This window comes from Gavialis gangeticus, unplaced genomic scaffold (assembly GCF_001723915.1).
Source record: "Gavialis gangeticus isolate Ggan-Ray unplaced genomic scaffold, GavGan_comp1, whole genome shotgun sequence".
Classification (NCBI taxonomy): Eukaryota; Metazoa; Chordata; order Crocodylia; family Gavialidae; genus Gavialis; species Gavialis gangeticus.
Genome location: NW_017729022.1, coordinates 159,751,202 through 159,773,667, shown reverse-complemented (window position 1 = coordinate 159,773,667; position 22,466 = coordinate 159,751,202). Strand labels below are relative to the sequence as shown.

General features: G+C 41.0%; 1 protein-coding gene across 3 annotated transcripts in view; it reads right to left on the bottom strand.

The window, feature by feature from the left end:
• The window catches only part of SYT14 (synaptotagmin 14), a 195,061-nt gene that overhangs the window by 13,629 nt on the left and 158,966 nt on the right, over nucleotides 1–22,466 (bottom strand). For all 3 annotated transcript variants that reach the window (XM_019516407.1, XM_019516406.1, XM_019516405.1), the window contains one exon: nucleotides 17,523–17,972. In XM_019516407.1, the coding sequence (XP_019371952.1) occupies nucleotides 17,523–17,972 (450 nt within the window). The remainder of the gene's footprint in view (nucleotides 1–17,522; nucleotides 17,973–22,466) is intronic.

Genomic DNA, 22,466 nt, shown 5'->3' with positions numbered 1-22,466 from the left:
ATTTCATTTAAACTTTACTTCTTTGGTATACACATAAAAAGAAAGCCCTGTTTCTTAATTATAAAGAACAAAGTATAAAACTAGAAAGATAACTCAATTCCAGCATGTACTACATACACGGTACATTCCAAAAGTATTAACCAACAAAGAAAGGATAATATCACCTTTGGATCAGCATGGTTTTATAATGCGCTCTTCCCACGGCAGGTGTGAAGAACAAGAACAATTTTTCATCGCTTTTAAAACCACATTTAATTTTCCATAATATGTTTATTTGTCTTCTTATTTTGTTGGGACCAGAGTTTAATATGAGTAGTCAACACCATGTTAAACAGTTCTACAGCAATCAGTCAGAATAAAGTCAATTCATAATTGTATTCAAACATGGTATAATTTTGCAATATAGACATGGCCACAAAAAGTGCAACCACCGTACCAAGACTGCCCAAAATGCCAAAGTAGTTGTCATCTGAATTGGCTCACCTTATAACACACTGAAGCTGAGATTATCCAGAGATAAAACATATAAAGAGAAAAGGAGGAAACCCAGGGAGAGCCCAGCAGAACTTCCACCAAAAATATAATGGGGAAAATGACAAGGATTCCTTTGGATGCTAAAGAGCAAATGCAGAGGTGCAAGAACCAGGAGAGGTCAGAGTAACAAAAGCCAAGATTTCAAGAACACAGTTGACTGTGTCAAAGGCAGTTGGTCGGTCAAAGAAGATGAAGATACAGTACTAGCTCTGAGTTTTGATTAAGACATGGTCATAAAGACTTTGGCAAGCGCACTTTCAGTTGAGTGCAAGGACAGAAGCTAGAGGATCTGTGGTACATCTGGAGGAATTCCAGGTGGTAATAGAAGATATTGCTTTAAGTCAGAGATTAAAGGGAGGAGGAAAATGGGTCATAAATTGGAGAGATGATGTGTTTTTTTTAGATAGGATAGACCTTTTTATATTATGAGGGGGAAACAGATAGGTCCATTTTGTCACCATTTTTCTGCTAATTCAAATTCAGAAAAATTAGTACTTGCTGCTGAATTAAATTAGCAGAAAATGCTAATTTAACCAAAAAATGAGGATTCCAAGTACCAAAACATTACTCAAATTTAAGTCCATTTCAGCTAATAATTTTGTCTAAAAAGTAGGGGAAAGAATTTAGAAACAATGAAGAAAGGTTTTGTTTCAGTATGTTTCAAAACAAAACATTTTTTTCTTTCAAAACAGGGCTCTTATTTAGAAATTGAGTTTTACGGTTTTCAAAAGGGTTAAATAACCTAAAAATGAAACAACATTGTTCATTTCATCTGAAACAAAATATGCTGCATGTTTTCATTTAATCCAAAAGGTCCAAAAATCAATGCCCAATTTGTGTTAACGTAAGCTAATTTGTTTTTTGTTTTGGCCATCAAGCCAGAAGAACCCACTTTTGACACAGCTCTGACAAAGTGAGCAGTTAAGGAAAAAAATGATGGAAGGATTAATAGTGGGTGCAAGGGATAGCAGGAGAGGGGATAAGATGTGATTACCAGAAAACAGAGGAGGGAGTTAAATGAAGAAAGTCAGGTGAGGAACACCTGCATCTGAAACAAGGAAGGAAGAACAGAGCTTTGTAGGAGTCTGAATGGGAAAGGAAGGTAAACCAAAGGGAGGGAGAAAAGATCGTATTACATAATGTGAAACTGTTTTTGAAAATCTTGGCAAGATCCTGCGCAGAGACAGAAAGAGAAATGGGTGAAGAGGAGGTTTTGAAGAGTGAGTCAAGGGTGACCAAAAAAAAAAGGCCTGAGATTGCAGCTGTGGGATTTGAGTAAAATGGAGAACTACAGCCATTTCCCTAGGATTATGACAGATGTGAAAGAGGAAATACTGTATTTGTAGAAGTCAGCCTGGTCATAGGATATTCACTATAAACGCAGCCATAAGGGAGAAATTAGATGTTTGGGGATGATTTAGGTCTGGCGTTTGCAAGGTGGACAGGTCAGATGGAAGAGATACAAAAGACTCCAGAGTCAAGGAGTGCAAAGACAAAAGTCAACCATACCAATGGAAGAAAGAGAACAGAAGGAAAAGAAATCATCATTCCTGATTAACTGAAAAATATGGAAAACTTCGTGAAAGGTGTAGGTTGTGTGTTGATCTGCAATGCTAAAGCAAGCCAGGTAATGGTTGGAGACAAGAATTTACTCTCAGAGAGGGATCAGTGCTTGTTGAAGAAACTTTCACGCAGAGCAAGTTTACTCGTCAAGAAACTTTCATGCATAGCAAGTTTAATTGTCCATCACAGTAACCTTTACTGAGAGTTGTTGCTCAACATCATGGTAAAAGCTATGCAAATTTACCCGTTAAACTGCTCAAATTCATGGATATTGTACATTAGTGGGTACCTTTTCTACAGTTTTTTCTCCAACATATTTGTCCCTCGTTCAATGGAGTGGGTACAGAACTACATTAAAATTATTTATCATCTTCAGGGTGAACCTTGTTATCAGTGCTTATAACTTAGCTCTAGATGCATGAAGGGACTCTCTGTCTCCACTGCAAACCTTCAGGTGCTTGGCCTTATTAGCAGACTCCATAACCCTGAGTTAGGTACTTACTTGCCACAATTATCCCCAAGCATTATATTGAAACGGTATTCTTTTCAGCCAGCACACAAGATGGAGATGTGCAACAAAGCCAGTACTGAAATGCCAAAGAGATGAGAGGGTCTGAATTCCTGCCTCTCCCCTAAATTTAGGTGCCTCCCTGAGTTACCTGTGATTAGGGTTCACAGCCCAAAATACCCTCCTGAACTTAGGCTCTCAAATGTGCTTTTGGAGACAACTAGATCACCCTTTTCTTTTCAAACACACCTAAAGGAAGAGATGATGGTGATGTTGGGGTCCATCTTTTAGAGAAAACAGTGTTTCATGTACCCTCCCATAAAGTGGTATGTATACCCAGACTGAATGTTTTTTTCAGCTTGAAGAGGTTCAAATTAATATCTCCGATCTCCCAGGACAGTGAGAGTGCCCTAACCATCAAGCTGTAGGCTACTATGGGTAGGAAGGGACACTCTCACACCCTTTTGTTCAAACTGTGCCAATACCCAGACAGAAATCCAAGATTTATTGAGTCACAAAGAGAAAGTAGACAAGGGAATATAACTCCTTACCCTCATGGTTGGGGCTTTCATTTGCAGGCGGACAGAACCGAATTCTGTTCCCAGGACCATTTCCACATTTTACATTCTACCGTTTTTGGATTATATGTATACAAAAGCCCCTGAAGAAGGAATCAGAACCTAGATATTCCCACTCCCAGCAATGGTCCTAATCACTAGGATATAAACAGCCACTCTCTCAAGCTGTCTCTTTTTTGGCTCACAAATCCAGACTCCCACAGTACCACAGCTTCAACAGGAAGGCTGGAGGATGTCCCCCCAGATTAGCTGTTAGGATATTCTCTTCAAGATAAGATATGTGGGTTTGATCCCAGTTCAGATTACAGAGAGTACTGAATCTAGATATCCTTTTCTGGATGATTTCTCTAACCACTAAGATAGGTTGGGCACTGGCCTAGTTACCTTCTTCTCCATTCATATTTTCGAACAAAAGTGGCCGAAAGCACTGTGTTCTGTGTTAAACTCAATGCCCTCAGTGTGTTACACATGTTCAGAATACATTTACTAGATGAAACACCTCCCAAGACATAGGCACTAGAACGTGGAGTTTGTGGATCCCAAATAGACTTAAGCCTGAGACAAAGGCTGCACTGTTCAGTCCTCCTAAGATTGCAGCAATGTTGACATATGCAGAAGGAGAATTCTAGGTACCAAAAAAACTTTCCTCGTGAAATTTGGGCCCTTATTGTTTTCAGCACCTAAGTAGTCAGACAGAGGTTTATGACCACATTCTTGTTTAGGTACCTGAATTTCCACTAATTCTCACTTTAGCTACCTCAATCCTTTTGTGCATGTGGGGCTTAATCTTCCTTCCACAGGCAACATGACTACTTAAAAACATAGCAATATCAAGGGGATACTTTCCAATTCCTCTCTTGCATTTTAATCTGCGCACAAAGTAGAAAAGCCAAAAAGAGCTCTACCAGACTTTTTAAGAAAAGGGTTGAGGATTTTGTATTACCAGCTACCTCATGGGTACAATATTATGGCAACTATACACAAAATCATCAAGCGCCAACTTTTAAATATTAAAATCGAAATTGCTAACTAGTACAATTTGCTATAAAAGTAGATACAATAAACCTTTCATTTTATGACAATACTGAAGGGCCTCTCCATATTAATTGGATCCACTTGTCAACCCTCCCAAGCCACACTGACTCAGCAGTTTCATTGAGAGTAAGATTGTAGAATAAAGGTTATTATTTACCAAAAATAACCAGTCCTAAAAGTTTTTGACTGATTTGATAAGAAAGGGTTCCTCCTCCCTCCCCTTGAAACAAACCAAATCAAATCAGACTCAGCTTAATCTGAAGAAAAAAGAAGATTTAGGGTGGATATTAGGGAATATCCTGGAACAGACTACTTAGTGGGTTGGGGAATCTCCTTCACATAAGACCTTTAAGAACAAGTTAGACAAATACTGTTCAGGGATGGTTTAAGTGCATTTCATTTAATATCAGTGCAGGTGGCTGATCTAAATGACTCTTTGAGGTACCCTCCACACCTACGCTTCAGTGATAGTTATTTTTTCCTAGATTATCCTTGACAAAAAGATATTTGTATAGTACACACAAAATAACAACATTAAGCAGTTAAAATCAAGCAGTGCCCTGGTATGAAGCTTCCCAGTTACACAAAACAGTTGTCCCTGTTGACCTAAGGGTACAAATAGACATTGCCAAATGAAGTGGATCAGCTGTGCCAGGGATGTGTCCTGCCACAGCCAATCTGCTTCACTGAGTGAAACACGTCACCCATTGGCCTGTCCACTGAACCTGCAGGACAATGAGCCACGTTTCTCTGCTTGCAGAGACGTGCCCTGGGGAATCCCTGGCGTGTCTCTCTAATCTGGGAAAGCCAGGCAGCACTCCCAGGGGCTTGAGAAGCCCAGTCCTCCATGGGAATTCTCAGGGCACATTGGACTGGTCCCCTCAAGCCCCAGGGCTTCCTGCCTGGGGCAGCTGGAGAGAGCAGGCAGCTAGCACACATCTGCCACAATAAAGCAGCAGGAACTATAACCACCTTTTGTCAGGGTCCAATCCCATTCCTTTGGGCATCTGTGGCGTAACAAATGGTATAGGCATCTGTTTGCTTTCCCTTTGTGTCATCATAAAAATTGCTGCATCTATTCATACTCTAAATCTTCCCTACATATACCACAAAACAGTCAGGATTTATTTGATCAACATCCTTAGAACAGGTACACTTGCTAGTAATTACAGGAATAAAAAGTTTGCATATATATGTAAGGCCCATCTGGGACTGTTTATCTCTATTAGTGTGTTCTAAAATAGAGAACAAAGCTCCTTTTAGAAGTGGTTCAGGTAGAAAATGTTTCCGTTAAATATTATTCATTTGACAGGTTCCTACTACATAACATTTAATACATACAAAGAAATAAAAGTTAATTCTTTTTTCCTCGCTTAACCAGTAAAAGAAAACAAGGACAGTAGGTGTAGGCAACCTCCAGCACAGGTGCCAGAGCATGTCACGTGAAGGCATTTTGCTTGGTAAGCACACCTTGGAGCGGACAGCAGGGAAGGGGGTACACATGCCTCGTGGCTCCCCCGCTGTCTGCCCCTGGCACGTAAACATCTTACAAGTTGAGGTTGCAGGTATTTTTAGCATTCTGCCCCAAACTGTTACTGACCCCTGAAGTACAGTGTTGGTGTTGCAGCGCCTAACTTGTGGGGAATATTTTCTAATCATCTGGACCTTAAGACTGGGGCTCATAAGTGATTCTCTTGGGGATTGGGGACTTAGTCCTGCATTTTTCCCCGTTAGCAAACAGAACTAATGGTGTGTTAAACAGCAACATTTTGTCCCCTGAAAAGTATCTCTTTGTAGCTCTTATGGATCTCCTGCAATTGAGAATGACAGTAGAGGTGTAGCAAGGCAACTCTGTGCCCTAGGCAGTGACAGCACACAGGGCAGTGCTGGCTGCTGCACTGTCAGTGCAGACAACAATTATTTTTGTGCCCTTGAAAAACCAGTGTCCAGGGCTGCTGCCCTAATTGCCTCACCTCCCTCCCTCATTACTGGATGACAGAGTCAGGGTGTGGGAGGTGCACACATGATGGAAAAAGCCAGTATATGACAAACAGCCTCTTCCACAAATCCCACATTTGTGTGCTCTGAAATGAGCCCCCTGCCGTAGTCATTCTTTTTGCCTTACGTACTTTTCTGTCTTGCAAAGATGCTATGGACCACATGTATCTTTAGGTGTGATGCATCTCACTTTTTGCCCACTTGTCAGCAGTCAAAGACTCACGCCACGTCTGGTGACATGCCAAAGACTCACAGGCCATGACATGAGCGTGGACATTTGATTCCCTGGGGACAACTAGCGGTGGGACACCTCATGCTGCTGCTAGCTGTCCTGGGGGAACACCTTTGCCATGTGCCCCCTGGTGCACAGCAGGTTACCCCAGGTAAGGTAGGGGAGGCTAGGGACAGCACTACTGGACTGGCTCTGGCAGCCTTAGCTAGGGTCCTGGGGGCCTTCTGGGGCTACAGCAGCAGCAATCCTGCAAGTCAGCCAGCCAGGCGTTTTGAGCAGCACATGCGTGCACCACTCCGTTTTTTTTTTTTTGTGCAGGGCTTTTTTTGATCCCTGGATATCCAGGGGTCAGAAAAACCTACCACACTGCTCCTTTACAGCATGGAAGACAGCTGAATGTGTGGTCTGAGGTGCCACATATTGCATAGCCACACTCATCTGGACACAGCCACAGTGGTCAACTGATATATTGCTTTGTGTCAGATGCCACTTGAAAGCATCCTTCAAGTGCTTCCTAAGGCAGCCATGCTTCTTTTGCCAAGTTCCAGCTCACCATAAAGCAGCTGCTCAGGCATTTATGGCAGTTTTACATGTGCTTTGGGATGCGGCACTTGGTGCTTTGATTAGCAAGCTATGCTCATTAAAAGTGCCCGCGCATCATGTCTACCAGCATCCTCGCACTGAAAAAATGGTGGCAGAGCTCTTTGAACTAAAACTGATCAAACATGTTTTATTTCAAAGCATCCTGCCACCATTCTTTTAGCATGGGGGCACTGATACATGTGATGTGGAAGGCTACCGGAACACATTAATTTCCGTGCTCCAGAAGATTCGATTAACCGAGTCTGTTCCAATGCGCTGGATTTCCTGCAAGTCAGAGCATGCTCTCCACACACCTGTAGGAACCCTTATATATTATCCAACTCTACAATGCATCCAGCACAATGCTTACTGAGTCCTCACAATTAATGCTTTGATACTCAAACATTTACAGCACACTGCAAAACCTCAGCACTTGACATTCTATCACATCCATTACCTTAAGGTAAGATATGCAGGAATAACTGGTACAGTCTCCCTACCTGCTAGGTATGCATTCTTTAGGTTGTTATAGAAGAATAGGAAGGAGGTCTGGAAGGCACTTCAGGTCTTCTAATCCAGGGGTCAGCAACCTTTACAAGCTATAGATTCATAGTTTCATAGATTTAGGGTCGGAAGGGACCTAGTAGATCTTCTAGCCCGACCCCCCGCCAGGGCGGGAGAACAACAAAAAACCCCAAAAAGAGAAACGGCTCCAGGCCAGCATGGGCTGGGTGGCTTCAGTGACATGTCAGCAGCCAAGGGGTAGTGGGTGTGTGGTTTGTCCGCATCCAGGCAATGGCAAAGCTGCTGGGAGCTCCACCCATGCTGCTGCCACTTCTCCCAGCCCCCTGCTGCCCAGCTGTAGCACAGCTGAAGCTTCCAGCCAGTGAAAAACTGAGCTGGGGCCTAGCAGCTGGAACCTGCTTGTGCACTGCTGCCCAATTTCCCTCCACTCTTCCCTTGCCTCTTGGCTGCAGCATGGGTGCAACTGAAAGCTACCCAGCTCTGGCTCATTTCCCCACCAGCTGGAAGCTGCACTCATGCTGCAGCCAGGGAACCGGGGAGCAGAAAGGAGCAGCAGCAATGTGGGCAAAGCTCCCAGGTGCCCAGCTCCAAAATAGGTGCAGGCAGGGGCAAGGTTCTCTGGCTCCACTGGCCAGATCCAGCCTGCTGGCCATATGTTGCTGACCCTTGATTTAGTCCAATGCTCTGCTCAGGCAGGATCATCCCTGTAAAAAGTGTTTGTTGAACCTATTCTTAAGAACCGCACAAACAACCCTCCCACACAACAACCAGGCATAATGTTTGAAACATCAAAAACACCCTAGCACCAGCAGGAGGTCAAAGTGTCACATCCATACAAGAAAGGCATCAATATCATTTAATCCAAATACAATATCACTTATCCAAATACAGGTCTACAACATCCATCAATACAAGTACAGGATGCTTCCAAGATAGGTTAACTCAGGAACGATGGGTTCCTGAGTTGGGTTCATTTCTACCTATCATAACATGTTTTGGTTTGTTTTTTCCAGGAGCTAATTGGTACAGTACCTTGGGTTTCTTCAAGCTTATAATTAGCCAAAAGCTGGCTGCACAGGCAGCAAAGTAGCTCTCCTCAGCACATGCTGCCAAATGCGTAATTGTTAGCTTATAAGATGGTCTGTTTGGTGGCCATAGATCTACTCAGTTTAGAGCATGGATCAGCAATCTACCAGCCAGGGGCTGGATCTGGCCTGTGAAATTTTATCCAGCCTGTGAAGCCAGACACCTCAGTGGCAGGGGTTGGCAGCAACTGGCACTAGAGGAAGTGTGTGGGTAGCAAAGGAGTGGCAGGGGAAGCAATAGCTGGGTCGCACACATGAGAGTGGTGAACATGTCAGAACTGCAGGGGCAGAGGGGGGAATTATTGGCAAGGGAAGTAGCAGCAACCTGCATTCTGACTGAGTTTTTCCTTTTGCCTCCATCACTGTTAAAAGACTACTGCCCCTAGCCCAGAGAGACTGAACAATTTCCAAGTAGTGCAGAAATGTATTCCAGAATCTACCAAAATGTCAATGTTTGTTACAGCTGCATAGAACAGAAAATAAAGTTGGCCAAGAATATGTCTCTATTTCACTCCACTCTGACAGGGAAAGATTTGGATAAACCACAGTCAATCCCAACTCAGCCATCCATGTAATGTACACATCCCAATGGAATTTTTCATGTGCTAGCTAATAGCATGTTCAGCCCTTTCAAGTGTGAGGTGCTTCTGGGGATGTGCAAAAATAGAACTTTAAGACATCTGGGGATTTTTAATGTTGAAAACTAAGGCACCTATGGACTTCAGGAGCTTCCAAGGTTAGGCAAGCGCTGAGTAGGGATTTTGAGGATTTCAATGTTGTACGATGGTACTTAAATCCTACTTAAGTTCCATGTTAGGTGCCTAAGTCCTTTTTTGTGGATCTGGCCCTTATTCTGTCTCAGTTCCCCACCTGTAAAGTGGGGATAACAGCACTTCAAAGCAGTATTGTGAGAATAAATACATGAATGATCACAATCTTTTGCTGGGGCAATAATGCATCATGCAAGTATTAGAAAACTTCAGAAAACCCAATACTAGAAATCTTCTCTATGGTCCTATATGTCATATACCAAACCTCCATAGAGCAGCGAGAGAAACATGGATAATATAAAGCATTTGTTGTTACGGAGAGAAACAGTTAAGTAAGGAGAAGGTCTTTCAATGTTTTACATGATGTGCCAGCAACTCATACCTTTCCTGAACACAATAACTAGCTGCTGGCTTAATGCTAATCCTCCAAAGTCACCAAAAACAACAGACAGGTAGGAACTTTCACCTCTTTGTTTTGTGTCCCTCGATACTGTTGTGCCCAGAGGAGGCCAAATCTAGCTTTTTCCAGGGCCAATGGGCAAAATCTGAGAGTACATAACAATTCAGGAAATCCTCCAGATGGTACAATATACATCAATTAATCATGATGTTTTACACAGGTAGCTAGCTCCCAGGAAGCCAGTTTAACTTAACAATAATGAATGGCACTGACTGCTACTTAACTGGGACAGCATTTGCATACATTTTTTGTATCTGGAACACATTCAGCAGAGGCAAGGAGTTAAGCAATACTTACACCTAATGTTAAATATGTATGAAATAATAAACTTCTCTGTTTTAGTATGGCTGTTTCCATATAGCAGTTACACAAAGAAGGTGAAATCTTGCAAATATAGTTTATACTCTAGGTGGGAGGTTTTCTAGTACAATCCACTATCGTTTTAAAACTTTTCAGACTTAAAAATGACTTCTCCTGGTTGGCTGGCCACCAGAGTATTACAGTTCTGAAAATATTATGATTTTTATGTAGGAAATCACTAACAATTTCAAAACCATAGGAAGACAACTTCTCAGCACATGATGAGCTACCACATTTACTCACATACCATACTCAATTTCCCCCCAAAAAAATCAGTCCACCAAAATTGTGCCTTAAATGGGGAAGCTGTTTTCCTTCACTGGAACAGAAGCATGGAGGAACAGAAGCATGGAGACGCTGCTACAAAAAGGTTGCCAGCTTCTCTCTCAGGCAGCAAGTAGGTGGGGTAGAGTCCAGTGTTAATCCTTTCACAGGTACTCTCAGACTGGCAGCAGTTTTTGGTTTAGCAGCCAAACTAAGCAGCCAAAAACAGTTGCCAATTTGAAAGCGTCTGTGAAAGGATTAATGCTGGATGCTATCCCTCCTGCTTGCTGCCTGAGAAAGAAGCTGGCAGCCTTATTGCTGTCCTGGTTTTCTATGAAAATGCCATGACTCTAGAAAAATCTTCTGTTCTGTATTCTGCCTTCCATAAACAAGATGCACGTCCTTATTTGGAAGGGGTGGGGGGGAATGAGAGAAAATATAGTGAATTCTGAAATGGCTGAGGACTAAAAGAAGCTTTGCAACTGACTTCAATGGACTCAAGAATTCATCTTGTGTCTAGGCAAAACCTCAGAGAGATTTTTTAAATATGGTTCTCTTCTGCCAGATACTTGCATACAGACCGATCTGAGGTTTGGCCTACAGCTTTTTGTATTGATGTGGAACTGCTACTTCTGACTCACTACTGGATCCAGTCATGTGAAACCAGATGTAGAAGCAAACTATGAGCATGTCAGGAAAGGGAAAAGTTGGATGCCAAGCTCTGAAATTGGACCAGCACGTAGATAGATCCATTGGAAGCTGCCAGTTGGAGATGGACCACAGTACAAAGATAAGCCTCTGAACAAAGTGACTTAGAAGCTAGCGATGAGACAGGAACAGGAATTAGAAAGCGTAACCTCACATAGATCCCTATGCAGATCCATTGCTGTGTCTGGCAGAGGAGAACCAGAAGCATAAGTATCAAAGTTATTCATTTTAGACCTAATTCTCACTATAAGAGGCTTTTTAATAGATGCTCACATTGTTAAGAGTTCAAAGTTATTAATATTAAAATGTAAACACCTTTAGTGTCCTGTAGCATTTGCTTATATGAGCAAAGGTTTTCAGTGATAAGATACAAATGAAGGCAATGATCCTGTAAACATTTAAGCACATGCTTAACTTTAAGAACCAGAGTAGTCCCAGCAATTTCAGTGTAGATAAAGTATAAAAAAAACCTTCCATTTATGAAATTGCAGTATGATAAAACTAGTAGAGTATATGCTGTTCCTATTGTGATTCCAGCTGATTTAGATGTTTAATCTGCAAATACTTAAGCATTATATAAATTTATGCACAGAAGTTTCCAACTCAGAAAAGCATTCTTGTTCAGGAAGGTGTGAGAACAGATGCTTACTGGTTTCCTGAAGTAAGGCCTAACTCAGTGATTCTCAACCAGGGTGATGTGGCACCCTGGGGTGTCCTGAGATCCTTTTAAGTGTGCCAAGGGATTTGAGCGCTGTTAAGTGTGCAAATATGATTCATATGATAAACCAAGAGATTTCAAATAGGAACCTACAGTGTTAAAACATCCTGCCCTGTTATCTTCTTGAATTCTTTGCAGCATAAAAAAGTGCTGTTATATGTCAGTAGTCAAAAAATGAATGAACACTAAGGGATGGTATTTTCTGAGGGGTGCACCTTGAGTCAAAAAAGGTTGAGAACAACTGGCCTAACTAAACTTACTAGCCATGGAAATAAAGTTAAGTGTTTAACTTTAACATTTAAATTTAACTTTTGCAGAGTTGAAGCCTAAATCAGTTTAAAGCACAATTATGATACCAAATATTTTACTGTTATTACCCTTCTGTAACTTCAGTTCATGAAACTTTTTTCTTTAGTAATTTTTAACACACTAAATGTTGCCCTGCTTTCTACTTGTAAATTCCAAAGAGCCTTTTGTCAACAACATTCTGTAATAATAATATTCACATTACGTGTGGAATTCTTTTGATTTTTACTAAGCAATTGGGTTAAAATAAAATTCAAATTTTCAAATTCAAAAATTCAATTTTTAAATAAAATTTAAAATAAAATTTTCATAATGGCTAGAATGAGACCCAGTATGGCACATCTGTTGTTCTCCCATGGAGGTGGTGGGAGGGGCTGCAGGGGCAAGTGGCCCCAGTTATTGGCATGCAAGTTCCCAGAGGAGCAACTGCAGTGGTGGGAGCAGAGAGGGAACAGAAGCCGGAATGAGCTGATGCCCCTGCCACCCTCACCTGGCACCAACTTCTGCACCTCCCCTATCATCTAGGTCCCACCTCCTTCAGGGTTCTAATGATCCAAACCCAAGTTCCCCAATCTGCCCATTAAACAACCCCTGCCAGTGTTGAACACTGTGCACCACCGCTGTCCACCCTGCCACCCAGTGAGATCTTTTCAAGGGTGCCACAGAGTGAGAAATAAATTAGTTCCCAAAATGGGGTGCCACTAAATTCAGAAAAGTTATGGAGGGGGTGCTCAAGTCTCCAAATGTTAAGAATTATTTGTCTAATGCATTTTTTTCACAGTATAACAGGGAAAGAACCTGATTCTGGGTAGACTGACACATTAATACTAAGCAAATTTTATGGAATAGAGATGAAGACAACTGAAAGGGATGTCCTTCATTAATATTTTTTTAGCTTGTCCTGACTCCCAATCTCAGAAGGACAAGTAATGGCAGACTTGGACCAAACCTTGGACGAAATCTTCCCTAATTAGTGAGAATTAGAAGGTAAATTTTTTCGGAACTTCAATTTTTGACAAAATTCTACTTCCCTCCTGAACACAGCCTCAGAGCTTTGTTTCCCTTTCCTGCCTTTTCTCACCATCTGTGCAATCACTGATGTCTGTTGTTGCAGGGAGGAAGGAAAGAAAGCCAAAATATACTCAAATGTCCTTAATCCTCCTGACCAGCCCCCTCCTCGCTCTATGAACTACTCCCACACACAATGGAAAGAATCAAAGGGCAAAAAATCTTGCTGCTTTTCTACCATTACAACCATTCATTCAAGGAACAAAAATATGACTAAGTGATCTCAACTGTGCACTGAATCCAGTTTACAGACAATCAATGAACTACCATTTGTTTGCATAAAGCATTCATTGAATCGCTTGTAATAATGAACAATTTGTAATGCTCAAAATCTGTTCACAATACGGAAAAGGGGACAATATTTGTCAATTAAACTGTTTTCCATGAATAGTTCACCCAATTCTAATTAAGTCTGCTAGTGATGCCCCATATGATTTGTTCAGGTTGTGTTAAATCTCATGGCCTGGGGATCACCATATGTTTTGCTGTTTGAAAATGATCTGCTTTGGCTTTTACAGCTATCACGTAAACTACAGAAAAGGGTAAGAAGTGGAGTTCTCCTGGGACCCCGCTGCTAGCTGATTAAGCACATCAGAAAGACAGGAATTGTACAGTGAAACATGCAGCTCAAGGTCAGAATTAGATGAGTCAAAAGCACTGACAAAAGGCTAACCTGCTAGGGCTACAAGGACCTCTCTCAAAAGGTACCATATGAATAGAAATGTGCATCTGAAACTGGATACAGAGTGCACGGATTTAAAAAGTAAATACTCGGCTGAAAATCTTCAGGTCTGAAATGGAGAAAATTAACTCAGAATTTCTGTGTTAGAATGTAAGATCTGAGGGAAAGAAAAGAACTCTAGAAGAAGCATGTACCTGCAAAGAGAGAGTCAAAGCACAAGAAAGATGTGAATCCAAATAATGAAAGGCATATCTTAGCATCTGCAGAAGTGTGCATGCGTGTGTGTGTGCGCGTCCATGTATGAGCGCTCTGTTAAATATTATAATCAATAGACACAGCATCTTGCCTTATCTCCCTCATAAGGTCTCACTCATCATTTGAGCAACTAGTTATTTGTGCAACAACCTGAATCCAAGATGACCCCATTATAGACTTGGAAAATTTATAAATCTGTTACAAAATTTTCCTAGGGTTGGTAAGCTGGTCAACTGACTGGTCAAATATTGTCAATTTGACCAGTCAGTTGACTGCATATTTTTGACTGGTTAAAGACTGCAGTAATTTTCTTAAAAACTACATTTTTTTGTTGTTTTCTTGACAGAAATATGAGTTTTTATTGTTTTTTAACATATTTCTTAAGGGAAAATTTGTGTCTTTTCTGTGCATTATTTGGACCTATTGGGAATTTATTTATTTATATCTTTACAAATTTTGAGCAATGTTTGACTGAATGTTATTTAACCAGTCAAATAGGCAACCCTGTATTTTCCATGTGTAGAATCCAATTTTTGGAGGGTCATCATAAATTCATCCCCACTACCACAGTAACTGGGAAACATATGGCAAGGAGGCAAATCAAGCAGTGTTGGGAGCGGGGTAAGCAGCTTGATCCCTGCCCTTCGACTTCCCATGCATTGCCTTCTGCTGCCTGCCCCCCTGCCCTCTGCCCCCCCCCACACTCAGCCTCAGCCCCCTGCTCCCACTTTCACTCATCTCCCTGCTTTCTGCAGCCTCTGCCTACCCTCCCACCCCAAATCTCCCCCCACCCCTGCCACTTACCCTTGCTCTGGTAGACTCTGACCCCACTCCAGGCTAGGGAACAAAGCACATTTGTACTTGGCCCCAGTGCAACTCAGTAGTAGCAGCAGCAGCAGCTGCATCTGAGCCCCAGACCTGGTGGCAGAGCTGCCATGTCCCCAGCACCGCAGGAGTGAGGTTGGAGCTGGAGCATGCTTTATCCATGCCCCCGGCTAGAGCAGGACTGGGACAAAGGTAAGTGGCAGGGCAGAAGGGGGAGGAAAGATAGGGTAGAGGGAAGATGGCAAGGGATAGCAGAGGTGGCCCAGAGGTAGGAGCCACAGCAACTGCCTGCCCCTCTGCCACCTCATATTTGATTGCAAGATGAGGGGGTTCCACCCCCATGTTATATGGGGGAAAAGCTGCATTTTGGAATTGAGTAAATACAGCAATAAGCTGATAAATACAGCCCTAGCACGTTCTGTAGAGCCACTATCTAGATGGTCATATAGGTCCGAGCAACATGAAACAAGCCTTAAACATGATGCATGGAGAAATTTATAATGGCTGAGTAAACACCAACTTCTAAAATGATCCATGTGAATAATCAGTATTAGGCTTAACTGATTTGATTCAAACTGGTTTATGCAATGTCTGTCCCAGACCCCTTGCTGGTTTAAGATAAACCAGGCACTCCCAGCATGCTCTCTGGGCTGGGTAGGGTTCTCTGCTCCACACCAGGGCTGGCTTCTCCCCTCTGCTCCCTGGCTGCAGGCCCCCTCCCTCCCCCACACCACTCCCTGCTAAGCAGGAATTCCCCCCCTCCCCTGTGCCTTTCTGAGGAAGTGTCTGTATATTAGCTACCAGACCACATGCTGGCTATGGCTGGTGCTGAATCAACAGTCAGAATCAATAAGTTGTTGGTAATGTTCTTCTGTTGTTTTTTTAATTGGGTGATATACACTTATCAATTCCCTGCTGGGCTAATCAGAGCTCCTGCCAGAGCCAGGCTACAGCCTCCTCAGCTCCATACTGTGGAAAGGAGGGCTGCTCTAACGCCCTCTGGCTTCTAGCTTGAGCCACTGCAGGCATGTTTCTGCATTTCTGGGATGTCAGTTCAGTTACAAAACTGATTTAGCCAAGGCAGGTTAGATTAACCTGCAAAGACTGAATCAATTCAGACTCAGGCCTTATGAATGTCTGTCCCTAGTATAAAAGACAATGTGAACTCAAATGTTTCTTGGACACTCCAGATGCTGCATTAAGTACCTGTAACTAATACTTGATGCACATACCTGCCAATGCTGTCTAGTCACTACCATTCAGATCACAGCTAAGAAATCAGCATACTTCTGAAAGGAGAATGTCCTGGGGAGTGAGAAACTTAAAAACTGAATTCTTCACAGTGAGATGATTGGCACAGGGATAGAAGATAAAAGATCATTATGCCTGCTCAACAGCAGACATGAAATGTATATGTACCAGAAAAGCTATTCATGAAGTATTGCAAGAACTGCTCTCTCTTCTACAAGAAAACTCTCTTTGTGGAAGTAAAGAAAACTGATCATTTAGATTCCACATTATAGATTACGTAGCACAGCAGTTATGATAATTTTATGTGTACCACAAATACTTGCTATTAGCATGTAGAGATGCAACACTGAAGCCCCCTACACAGAAGATATACTTGATACAGAATTGATAAAAATAAAAATAATTTATTATTCAGGTACGTGCCGATTTTTTATTTGGTAACTTCAAATGCTTTAAAATATGGTTCAACAACAAAACAGACTAGCCCCAAGGTATGACAGGATTGGTTCTGGATTTTTAGCCTACCTAGAAGTGGGGTTTACAAATTCTAAGTGGTCCTTGCAGCTCCCCAAACTTAAACAGTTATTGCCCTGCTTCTAGGACTCAAAGAACAGTGGAAAACTGAAATACATTAATATTTAGTTTGATCAGAACCATTTTCCTCCTTTTTTCTTTGGTTCAGCCACAGAACCAAACCTATTAATCATTCATATCTTCCTACTTCGAAATTTTTAAAACATGAGTTCAGGCCCCTTCAAGTTTCCCATTTTCTTTATCTATGGCAAAACTTACACACTGTATAATGAATTGGATCAGATCAAAATGGAAAGGAGCAGAAAATACAGATTTTGTAAAAATGAAAGTGTATTGATTAATAGGATGTCTTGCAAAAATCATATGTCCGATTTCAAGGTGTTACAATGATTTTATCCTACTCCTCATAGAAAGAACATTTGTACTGTGGAAGTTACAGATTAAAATGTAAAACTATGGGCAGCCTTTATAGGTGACAAATAAATGCAATGACAGTAGCTATTTTGATGTCTGAATCTGTAAGAAAACTATTATTCTGCATAAGTGCACCAGGGGGAAAAGCTAGTAGATGCACTGAGTATAAATACAGACAGTATTGTTACTAAATTCAGGACTATATATATTACATAATACACACACACACACACACACACACTTAATTCTGCTTTGTTTAATACTCACAGAAATACTGTAAGAAGGTTCCAAGATCACTGGTACTGACATCTTCTCTTGAAGATTCAATTTTGTTAAGTAAAAAATCTTTTCCCCCACAATCCTCTCTTTTTTCACACGACGTACACTGTACAGTCTAAAACGAACTGCATAATTCCCAATCATCTCAGATTCAACATGATTAAATTTGAATGTCTCAGTGAAGACAGGGCATGGTCCCCGTTGGATGCTGGTTTTTGCTCTCTGTTTCTTTATAGGTAGAAGAACTAGGTGTACTTGCCATGAGTTTCCACCTGTCCTGTTATATGTTGGAATGTCTGTGACAGCTGTCACTGTTACCAGAAGCTTCTGTTCTTGTGAGTCATAGTCAAAAGTCACATCCAGTGTGCCATATTTAGCTACTGGCTCAGGATCAAAAGGTTTAGGAAGCTGTGAAGATGATCCTCGAGCTGACATATCCTAAAGAAAAATAGAAATGTTTCTTATTTATTTATTTTTGGTATTTTGTTATTACATCTAACGTGGAAATGTATGGCTTTGTCTAAGAACATGATTTGACTAGGATCTTTCTGTTCTTTTCATAAACAAGATAATTAAACATCAAAACAAAAAACAGAGGCAGTTGACTTACAGCCAAGAAAAAACAAGTTACTTCTAGTTGGCCAAAGCAGGCAAAACCCAGGAGGGAAGAAGAAAAGCAAAAGTTAGAAATAAATAAAATGCTGTTGATGACATTTTTTCTAGCTCCACAGGAGTTAAAATACATAACAATTAATTGCAAAATACAATCCTAATATCTGAGTACAATAGGAAGATTTTCACAATTAAACAAAAAAATCCAACCACTTGTATTAATAAATGAGATTTAACATATTAACAATATTGATATCTTATTTGTTGCTCAGAGAAATGAACATGACTAGAACAAGCAATTGTCCATACTCAATGAAAAGCATACATGTGAACAACTCAGCTAATATGGCCCATTAATGTAAGTATATAAAAGCTGGATCTACCATATAGTCCTAAAGTAATTATTATGATGTTCATTTTTAAAGTTCCCAAGCTACTCTCTCCAACTGTTCCCTTCAGGTATGAATGGAAATTTTAATATATAATAATATGGGGAGGACATACTGCTACTTTAAACTTAAAATAAACTATTTTAATGCTATGTTTATGCAGTAAGCTTTTCTTCAAAATGGAATAATTTCATCTACCTCAGGCTAAGAGTAATTTGAATTTACTGTTTTTATATTGTATTGGTATGTTAGCGCTAAGTTACAAATGCATGCTAGCCATGGAGCATGAATTAAGGCTGTATTTTTTTTACTTTATTTTTCATGGATGAACATGTCATATTTCATGGAGTGTAACAGGATCCACTGCCTTGTGTCCTCTCTAAATCCCCCCTCTGCCACCCTTCTATGCTGCAAAAAATGTTTCCATATATGAACAGATAAAACTTTTCTCTTTACTATATGATTTGAGAAATTTCATTTCAGAGTTGTCAAGAATAGGGATAATGTGCATGAATCCCTTATTCAAAAGCACAACAGGATCTCAGTAAAATCAACTTTATGGAACTTCTACTGCAGAGGAGTTTATTCTGATGTAGCATAATAGACAGATGAAAACCCTTGCATGTAACCTCTGTAGTTATCAGAACATAAGAGTATATGCACTGTAAAGTAGCCCAGAAAGTGATTAACTGCCACATGTGTCAAATCCCTTGTTCAGGAGAAGCATGGATTTTTCAGGGCCCTGCTACATGTTCAAATTGAAGCTGGAGAGAAACCAGCTATAGAATTGTTAAACATTTTCAAGAACTAACTTTGTAGCTGGCTGGCTCTTTTCATAGCTGGACAGTCACTTTTATCATGTGATACAGCAAAATCTTTGTTATCTGGCATCTCTGGGGTAAGACGATTACCTGTTATGTACAAATTCTGGTAATCTGAAATAACCCAGCAGGGGTTTTCAGATAACATGAAGCAGGGGAGGGCGGGTGGTGGCTGCGTGTGGGGGTGGCGGGAGAGCTTTTCCCTGGCCCCTCCCCACCCATTGTCTGGCAGGCTGGACAGCTGGAAATTCCAGTTAATGTTTCTGTAAATTCAACCCATTCTAACCCATCTGAAAACTCACCCCTTATCAACAACACTATCTGGTTCAATGACAATCCACATTTCTCAAAATGTTCCTTTGTGCATGAACAATTTATTTCTGCAAAAAATAGCAGAAAGTCCGAAGTTATGTAGATTATGGTCATTTCCATTTCTTTTTTCGTAGATCTGTGATCATAAAAATAGCATATATACTCAAATATAAGATAAGGTTTTTCCCCCACAATCAGCATGAGGAAAAAAGTTTCTCATCTTACATTTCCATACAAAGAAACCTCATTAAACGATTGTCTATCATTAAGCTGATGCTAAAAGCAGTATGTGCTTAGTCATGGAAGCGAAATATGTAGTTGATTAAATGCAGTCAACATTGCCCATATTGGCCAAATATGCTGATAGGAACATTTTTTATTTTTGAGTGCGCATAACTGTTGAAAAAATGGACGGGCATTCTCTCTGCAGGGAACTGGCATCGGGTCTGAAGGCACTGCAATACCAGGCCAAAATTGGAAGGGCCAGAGCCAGCCCTGATACCTTTCCCTTCAAGAAAAAGTGCTTGGTAGAAAGGCCAAGACTACCAAAGATAAATTAGTGTAACCCATCTGAATAAGAAATGTCATTGTATTCACTCCCCTTCAGCACTGACTCTTTTTCAAGTCGTGGTGAGCTACTACACTACACACATTTTTACTTCCTCTTCACTCCCACAGCTGAGCTACGCCTTTCTTTCCCATTTCCAATGATTCCTGTTTCTTCATCCATAGGCGCCAACTCTGCGGGTGCTCCGGGGCTCAAGCACCCACCAAAAAAAATAGCAGATGCTCAGCAGCAACAACCCATAGCCATTTTGATTTTACATGTTAGATTTCTGCTTGCAGATGTTAAATCATGCTCCCCCAACCCTGCAGAAATCCCCCCACACTTTACCGAAAGAAGCAGCGTGTTACTTCAACACAGCTCTTCAATGTCTGTAATTGGGTGCTTTAGTGGGACTTTTTGATGCTTTTAGCTAAAACTGATTCAATCAGCTATTAGATAAAAGTCCCAAAAAAGCACAACTAAAGTACCCAATCTTTACAGACGTCAGGCAAACTGAATTGAACCCCATGATAGGCACTCTTCTGGGCACGCGCAGGGCTCAACACAGAAACATGCCAAGTTTAAACTAAAGCATGATTTTTTTAATTTAAATTTTTTTACATCAGCAAACACCCACCACCAAAAACCAAAGTCAGCACCTATGTTTTCACCAGCCTTAAATGTCTGGCAAACATCACAAAACAGGGCCCCAAGCAGTTTGCCCAGAGTCCCTCTATTGTCCTCAGCCTGTCGCATGTGATTAATGTGGCCCTGCCCTCCATGCGGTGCAGCCAGCCTAGATTGCCCTGCACCTTACCTGCATATAAAATTTTGAAGGATCCCAGGACTTGACAAGAAAACTCAGTTCCAGTCATAAGTGGGGGGCTAATTAGCACATGGATCCTTTGTGTGTGTGGGCAGAGGGGAGGGGCGTATCTGGAATATACATACATACTGAGCAATGCTAGTATCATGCATAGTTTGTACTACATATAAGTAGGTACAAGAGTGCTGCTTACAAGGGTGTTTATGGATTAGCTGTGCTAAAACTTGCAGCGTAAGTCTATGGGTACCCATAGTAATTTGCTTATGTGCAAATTACTACAGGCATATTTATTTCAAAGATAGTATTTTCAAATTTGCTCCTCATTTTCACGTGCTCAAGAAGAGCAGGGTCTGACAAAGTGGGTGTGGGCAGATGGGAATGAGTTACAGGAGAAGAAGTTGGGGGCAAAGGGCAAGGGGGCTATCTGACCCCCCAGATTTATTTTCCCTGCTGTAGAAGTTGGAGGGGGACATACTCAAGGCAAACCTCCAATAATTTGATTCTATTACTGGAAAATTATAACAAATTTATACATTTTCCATATATAGAAACTAATTATGGGGGAACATCTTATATTCAAGTAAATATGGTAATATAGGCATAATCATGGACAGTCATCAACTTCAAAGAGACAAAAGGTAGTTTCAAGGGTATAGAACTTGGAACTCAAAACACAGTAGATATCAAAGTTGTATTTATTGCCACTTCATTTATTTTTTGGAGTTGAGGGAATTATAGCCCACTGAGGGGGCTGTTTGAACAAAGGGGGAACCTGAAAAGAATTTCTAATACAGAGTAAGTTTGGCTAGAAGTGTTTTCATATTAACATCATTAACTTCAACTCAAGGTCAGATACAATTAACGGCTAAATAAATGCAAGAGTTTGGTAAAAGGCTGTTGGTATGGAAGGATTTTTTGTTTGTTTTTTTAAGTAGAACAGATTATTACATTGTTCACATAACAAAAGAACTTACTCTAAACATGTAAAACCACACTTTAATTTCTGAACTATGATATTACTAAATATGTGACTTGTTCATATAAATTAATACCATAACTTTCCATCTCAGAAACTGGTATGTTCTGTTTTAAGAAATGACACTGTTAGCTGAGTGCACATTTTAGACATCTACAATAGATATAGAAGCATTCAATTTGTAAAGAATGAAGTTCATTCCTGTAGAAGCGATATGCTACAAAAGCTGGAAAGCGCCTATCAAGGGGTATTAGGCCCTCTCAACTCACTGATTTGAAGGCAGCATGCTAGAAGTTAGGGATATTAGAACCTGGATGCTTAACCTCTTGGACTGTAAGTAGGGGTGCACCAATAAAGATTTTTTGGGCCAATACCAATGGACGATTATTAAGGAGTCATATTGGCAGATACTGATCCAATTGCCAATATGCAGCCCAGCAGCTTGGAGA